The 7,913-nt window shown below is 38.7% G+C and overlaps 1 protein-coding gene across 1 annotated transcript in view; it reads right to left on the bottom strand.

Moving 5' to 3' along the window:
- Positions 1–980: 980 nt before the first annotated feature.
- LOC143032223 (uncharacterized) overlaps positions 981–7,913 on the bottom strand; it is a 40,983-nt gene continuing 34,050 nt past the window's right edge. The window contains exons 3-6 of the mRNA XM_076196692.1: positions 7,090–7,306; positions 3,837–4,164; positions 2,217–2,443; positions 981–1,231 (exon numbers count right to left, since the gene is read on the bottom strand). Coding sequence (XP_076052807.1) covers positions 981–1,231; positions 2,217–2,443; positions 3,837–4,164; positions 7,090–7,306 — 1,023 coding nt within the window. The remainder of the gene's footprint in view (positions 1,232–2,216; positions 2,444–3,836; positions 4,165–7,089; positions 7,307–7,913) is intronic.

Raw genomic sequence — 7,913 nt, 5'->3', positions numbered from 1 at the left:
AAATATAAAAAATAAATCATACGAAAATCGACTAAAACATATGAATCTGTTTTCCCTAAAAAAAGCGTAGACTCAGAGGTGACTTGATACAGGTCTTTAAAACTCTAAAGGGAATTGACAACATCAAAAGTGACCAAATTTTTACATTGAATGAGAATCAGACAAGAAACAATGGTCTCAAACTGTCCGGAAATAGATTCAATTTGGAAGTAGGTAGAAACAACTTTGCCAACCGTGTAGTTAATGAATGGAATAAACTTCCTGCACAGGTAGTGCAATGTAGTTCAGTTCGAAGCTTTAAGAATCATTTAGATAAATACCTAAGTAAGATGCTGTAATGATTATAATTTATCTTATATTATTTGTTTTTGTTTTGTTATCATTTGTCTGTCTGATTTTCATTTATTATTAGTTATATGTCAATTTATTATTATTTACTATTTACCTGTTTGTTTGTTATTCAACTATACCTATGCATTTATTTATGTATTTTATTTGTTATTTACATTATCATAGTTTTTATTTATTATTTTATTATTAATATGATTTTTTTCGCATCCGACCTAGATATGGATCAAAAGGTCTCCTGTCGGCATGCTCCGCCTTTGTAATCCTTTGTAAAGTGCATGGTGACCGTTTTTGTACTGTTAATGGTCACATGGTTGTCAGTCGTCCAGGCTTGTAGCTTATCAAGAGTAGCCTGCAGTGGAGAGTAGTCAGGAGCTGTGCTGTCAACGGTGATGCCAACAGTTGAGTCGTCAACATATTCCCAGTGATGGGAACTGTCAGCTAGAGCATCGTTAATTAACATTAGGAAGCACTGCGGTCCCATCTTGATCCCTTGGGGGACTCCACAGGTCAGGTGTTGTAGGGTAGAGATCGAGCCTTTAAACCTGACACACTGTCTACGCTCACTCAGGAAATCTGACACCAATTTCTATTGATTTCCTTATTATGTTGGTATGGTCAACCAGATCAAATTATTTTCTAAAATCAATGAAAGTGAGAGCAAGGGAAGTGTTACGTTTGTCGAAATTTCTGTGAATAAAATCAAGTAGGTCAATCAAGCAGTGAGTAATGGATGAAGTTTTGATGTTGCCAAATTGCTGGAGATCTATCTTATTGCGTGTGTTACTACATGCCCAGTTGAAAACAAAGTCTTCACAGATGAGACTGGGGATGGGCGTGATGGCAATTGGCTTCAGGTCATTTAAGGACTGGGGGCTGGGGACTTTAGGGATGGGGTGACATATGAAGTCTTCCAATCTCTGGTGCATTTATTTTGAGTTAGAGAGGCATTGATTATCGAACAAAGAGGAGTGGCAAGTTCAGGGGCAAATTCCTGGTAGAGCTTTAGTGGGAGGTCAACTGGTGTGGTGGATCTCTTAGGATTGAAGCTTTTTAATTTCTTAACTGTTTCAAACTCAAGAACAGAGGGTGGGGGGGGAAGGGGATGACAGGTAGGCTGGGAGGAGGGTGGGATCGAGCTTGGGGAGACTTTGACATATAGTAGCAAAGCGACTGTTGATATCCTGTGCTGCCTGTTCAGGGGGTGACTGACCACACAGACCACACAGCTCCTTTTCCTTTCATAATTCTGTAGATGGTTAGTAGGTCTCCTCGTTCTCTTCTTTGCTCTAGGGTTGGCAATTCCAGTTCGACCAGTCTTTGTTCATATGTCAGGTTTGCAAGTGTTGGGACCAACTTTGTTGTTGCTCTTTGTATTCTTTCTAATTTTATTATATTCTTTTTTGAACTGGGTGACCATATCAGCTCTGCATATATATATATATATATATATATATATATATATATACATATATATATATATATATACATATATATATATATATATGTGCGTGTGTGTGTGTGTGTGTGTGTGTGTGTGTGTGTGTGTGTGTGTGTGTGTGTGTGCGCGCGCGCTTGTGGAAGAATAAAAGACATAAACTGTCCAAGCCACCCAAGAAAGGTTTCTGAGAGAGCGACCAACCTGGACTTAAGAATAGAAGAGGACTGCAAGAAACCATAAGGCCTACACTTGACAGTTCCATGTCCATTGCCACTTATCATCCCTATTCATAAAGTTAAATTTATCCAATTCATATCCATTACTGCAAGTCCTGCCCTGGTCTCTTGATAGGATGGGAGATCCGGAGCTGACGAGTAGAATGAGATACAGATTATGATAACTAGGACCTCGTTGAGGCGATACTCACTCTTGCCCCAGTGAGCCCTGTCCTGACGCAGTGCCCTTGAAGAACGATCTTCGCTCTGGCTACGACGGAGGGGATCTCCTGAGGTTCCTCTGCTGGGCCCGTCTCCTCTCTGTCGGTGGGATTTCGTCCCCAGCCTGCTTCCTCGCTCCCTTTCGCTCTCTGACCCAACACGGCTGTCACTGAGGCTACGTCTACCTCGGCTTCCTCGAAGACCCCTCGTTTTCTCCCTACAGCCGAGAGGGAACATAAAGGGACAATCAACCAGTGATCAAAGCTGTCTACAGTTGTTATATACTTATTCATTAATTCATATGTATATTTCTTTAAAATACTAAATTAAAGATACACACGAACACAATTATTAAGTGATGGAAGTCTAATGTTTACAGCCGAGAGGGAACATTGTGGGACAACCAACTTGTGATCAAAACTTTCTACAAGTGGTGGGATGATACAAAAAATAAATAAATGAACAAATAAATAGATAATAATAATAATAATAGTAATAATAATAATAATAATAATAATAATAATAACAATAATAATAATAATAATAATAATAATAATAATAATAACAATAATAATAATAATAATAATAATAATAATAATAATTATGATAATAATAATAATAATAATGATAATGATAATAACAATAATAACGATAATAATAATAGTGATAATAATAATAATAACAATAATAATAATAATAATAATAATAATAATAATAATAATAATAATAATAATAATGATAATAATAATAATGATAATAATAATAATAATAATAGTAATAATAATCATAATAATAATCATAATAATAATAGTAGTAATAATGATAATAAAGAAAAGAAAAAAAAAAACGATTCCGATAAGTCCCGATACTACTACCTTCCGATCTCGATACGAGTTCGATTCCGACACTTGCAATGATTATAATTCATTAATATATTTGGCCCCTGCAATTGGTTTGTGAAACAAAGACTTTATGAATAAGGCACATCTTTTAACTATTTTTCGGAATCGGAAGTTTTGAGCAGTATCGGGACTTAGCCCAACCGTTAAAAACATTGGTATCGTCATATCATTGACCTCTACAGTCGTTATGTACTTGTTCATTAATTCATATGTATACCCCTTCAAAATTCTAGATTATAGATACACACGTCTGCACTAATCAAGTGGTGGAAGTCTAATATCTAGTGTTGCGTTATTCAGATTTTGTAGTGATTACACAAGCGATCTGGGTTTGGGTCGGCAAGGCTTGACTTGCAGATGTGTAGCAGGCAAAGGGACAAAGTTCTAATCTCCTTTATTGCTATCATTATGAAAGTGGGATGAGGAATGCTGCCAAGGGAATTTTGATATCTACCATGAGAACATAAGAATGGAAGACACTGCAGGAGACCGTAAGGCCTACACTAGGTAGTTCCATGTCCCTTACCACCTGTCACCCCTATCCATAAAGTAATCTCATATTTTAAAACAACGATTTATTTCATCGCTCACTTCATGGTCGTATACCTCTCTGTTGGTAAACCAGTTCTTGCCTATTTTCTTCTTAAACCTAAAGGGTTCTGCAAACCTCAGTGCTGACATCGCTGACACTATTGTAAAATATCTCACCTAATCCCCGAGCGTCTAGATGGAACGAAAGCTTCTTCGTCATCAGCATCTGCCCCATGTCCTTGTTCTCCTCTCTCTCCCTGTCCCACTTTTGTCCTTTCTCGTCTCCTTCCTCCTCTTTCCCTGACATCGTCATCTTCGTCCGAAAACTGTCCGCCTCTTCTTGTTTCCCTTCCCGTTCCTCTTGTGCTTCCTCGGTCTTTGCCTTCTCCTCCTCTTCTTGTCGATCCGATCTTCTTCCTCAGTCCTTCCTTTCCGGCTGCAGCAGTGACATTACCTCCTTTCGCGGAGTTTGTTCCTCGAATGTCCGTATCGCTGTCCGCATCACCTGAAGGAACCAAAATAAAAAACAAAAACGTTTCTGCGGCCATTCGGCACCTTTACCATAACGTCCCGTTTAGTATAACATGCAGTGCCCTGTGGCACTGCCTTCCACTGAGAAAAAAAAATCAAAATTATGCATATTTCATCATAGATATCATGTAAGATTATTCTGATTTTGGTTTGAAGTAAATTGGAAACATCTAAGGAAGTGTGTGTGTGTGTGTGTGTGTGTGTGTGTGTGTGTGTGTGTGTGTGTGTGTGTGTGTGTGTATTCACTTTCACTTGGTCTTTGGATCACGTGTTGGACTCGTGATCGACAGCTATTTCCCTCCTGGAAGAGAGCTCAGAGCTCGTAGGTCCGATCTATGGGTAATGCTATGACCTTGCACACACACACACCCCCAACTCCCCGCCCACGAGAGTCGGAGTAACACCCCTCAGCGCTGCGATACTGATATTATTTACCTATGCTCGTACCCGCTTTTGTATCAGCATCTAGTTTAACCTTAAATTCTTGTATATTTTTTGCACTCACTGTTTCTTCATTCAGTTTGTTCCAGATATATATCACTCTGTGTGGGAAGCTATTCTTTTCCAAATCTCTCCTGTAACTATCATTTTTAAGTTTCTTTTTGTGTCCTCTGGTTTTCCTTCCCTCCCGTTTTAATAATTCATCTCTATCAAGGAGTTCCATCCCTTTCATAATTCTGTATATAGTTAGCATGCCTCTTTCTCTTCTTTGTTCCAGGGTAGATAGTTCGAGTTTGTTCAATCTTTGTTCGAATGTCAAATTGGAGAGTGTTGGTGCCATCTTTGTCGTTGCTCTTTGAATTCTTTCTAATTTCTTTATGTTCTTTTTTTTGTACTAGGTGTACATAGTGTCGCAGCGTAGTCCAATTTAGGTCTTATCAATGTAACTAATATTTTCTTTACCATTTCTTCACCCATGTAGTCAAAAGTCACTTTCATCGATTTTAATAAATTGAAAGTTTCTCCGACTAATTTGTTGATATTTTTGTCTGGTGTCATGTCATTGGTGATAATTACTCCTAGGTCCCTTTCAGAGTTGACTTTTTTACTTTCCTTTGTACCAATTTTGTATTGTCCTGATATTCTGTTTTTGCTTTTTTCCAAATTTCATTACACTACATTTCTTGATGTTGATATTCACTTCACCCTTCTGACTCCATTTCCAGATTTTGTCCAGGTGTGTGTGTGTGTGTGTGTGTGTGTGTGTGTGTGTGTGTGTGTGTGTGTGTGTGTGTGTGTGTGTGTGTGTGTGTGTGTGTGTGTGTGTGTGTGTGTGTTTGTTTGTTTGTGTGTGTGTGTGTGTGTGTGTGTGTGTGTGTGTGTGTGTGTGTGTGTGTGTGTGTGTGTTTGTTTGTGTGTGTGTGTGTGTGTGTGTGTGTGTGTGTGTGTGTGTGTGTGTGTGTGTGTGTGTGTGTGTGTGTGTGTGTGTGTGTGTGTGTGTGTGTGTGTGTGTGTGTGTGTCTGTGTGTGTGTGTGTGTGTGTTGCGTTTTCGGTTATCTTCATCCTGACCTTAACCCAATTACTCCCAAAATTTTCTGAGGTCATATCGAGGTAGACAACGAGATTCCAGGGTCCTTACATCCGCCACTGCTCACCACTCTCATCATCATCACTCAACACAACTTCCACATACACCTTGGGTCACACAGCTCCCGTCCCCCAACGCACAAAGATAACATTCCTTCCTCCCCTCTACCTGTCACTCTCATCCCAGTCACGTCAGGACATTTTCGATAACGCGCCTAATTGGGTGCCATGACGCTGCGGTAGATGAGTGTCGCATATATAGGCTAGTAGCCTACCTAATCAGTATGGACAGGAACATTACATTGATTTCAGACTTAAATCACAACCAGAGTTATTCCAACGTATCAAAACTTCGCCTAGAGCACTTTTTACAACACATACATACAACCTCACCAAACCGGATTATGCTACCGTGGTGAGTCACAGAGGCCGTATCGCTCCTCTGGGGATATGCCAGCCCTACAGTGGACCACTAAGGCTGAACTACACATATACACTGTGGCGTACGTTGCTGATAGCTTCCGTACCACGGCGCCATCCCTTAGTATGTCACGTCAGTTCTTATTTCTTTCAGCTGACACCATCCATCACCACCACCACATCCAGTGCATAACATTGCATACGGGTTTGCTTGCGGTTGCAAGGGGGTGTAAAATGTGGAAACAATTAAGAACCACTGACTTAATTCAACAGCATGGGATCACGATGCTAAGAACATAGGAACATAAGAATGGAGGAGACCGCAAGAGACCATAGGGCCTACACTATAGGTTGTTGGACCCCATATATTTATCCATTTTTCTTTTTAATGTCAATTGTATTTGAACTCACAACATGAACATGTAGTTTGTTCTAAACATTTACAGTGCTGTTAAAGAAAAAAATATTAATATTCATTGGTGTTTGATCTCTTATAGATTATTTTGTAACCATTATTCCTTGTGATATTTCTACGGTTCACAATAAAATGATAATTTATGTTTATATTAAAAAAGCTATGGAACATCTTAAAGGCTATACAGCAAACAAGTCACCAATAAAGCATAACATTGGCACAATGATATTTGTGGTTCACAATCATTCCTCTTGTGGTCTTGTACAATTACATTAAACTATTTATCTATTCATTTACCTCTCTATTTATTCAGTTATTGATTTATTTGATTACCTATTTATTTGTTTATCTTTTTACTAATTTGGTTATTCATTTATATTTTTATATATTCATTACTTACTAATCTATCTATTTATTCATCTATGTATTTATTTATCTATTTATTTGTATATCTATGTCGATTTATCTATTTATATATATTTTTTCATATTCTACTGACTTGTTTTTTATTTTATTTTATTTTAGTTTGAACTCACCTTCTTCAATAGTCGTGTGGAAAGTGGGCGGAAGACCAACCAGGCTGGCGGGGGCTTGGGAGTCCGAAAGCTCAGCATCAGATAGAACCAGGTTGGAGAGCGACGGGTTCTTCAGTAGCAAGGACTCGCTCAGCTCGAGGATATGGACTTCGGGATCAGAGGCAAAGGGCGGCAAGAAGTGTTTAGCCTTGAGCTGGTGTTCTTGGTGGGTCTTGACCTTGGTGCAGGAGACATGAGACATTCGTTCGTGTTTATGCAAGTGCGTTCACCGCGTCTACTAGCTACTTGAAATCCCCTTTGTATTAGGTCTAACCATCCATATTTAGATCCAGTTATACACCTTGCTAAGATTTGTGTGCAGGGTTTTTGTTGAATTTTCATTTGTCATCTTCATTTACAACCATGCATCACCGGCAAATTGCATTCACACAGTTACTCGTGGTTGGTTGTTGATGTACAAAAGGAAATGTTACTGGTGCAATTGATGACCCTTGTGGGACTCGACTAATCGTATCTCCCCTCTTTGATGGTTCCCCAAAGAATGTCGTTCTCATTTTCTCCCTTCCAAGATATTTCCTATCTATTCCACTAATTTGCCTCCAGCCTCACCCTCTACATTTATTTTGTACTTTAATCAGTTCTGAGATACCATATAAAATATTTTCTTTGGGTCCAAGTATACACAATCCATTCATTCGTCCTTCTCATGGAAAGTTTTAACACCTTAGGCATAGTACAATTTCATTCTTGTACTAATACGGTTAAAATTTCAAACCCTAGTTTCTCTGCAATTGATGACTGAAGGTGTTAAATTGTATCCACAA

Source organism: Oratosquilla oratoria, chromosome 13 (assembly GCF_046742065.1).
Source record: "Oratosquilla oratoria isolate Oo_2021 chromosome 13, ASM4674206v1, whole genome shotgun sequence".
In the NCBI taxonomy this organism is placed as follows: domain Eukaryota; kingdom Metazoa; phylum Arthropoda; class Malacostraca; order Stomatopoda; family Squillidae; genus Oratosquilla; species Oratosquilla oratoria.
The sequence above is the reverse complement of the archived record's forward strand: the minus strand, read 5'-3'. Positions and strand labels throughout refer to the sequence as shown.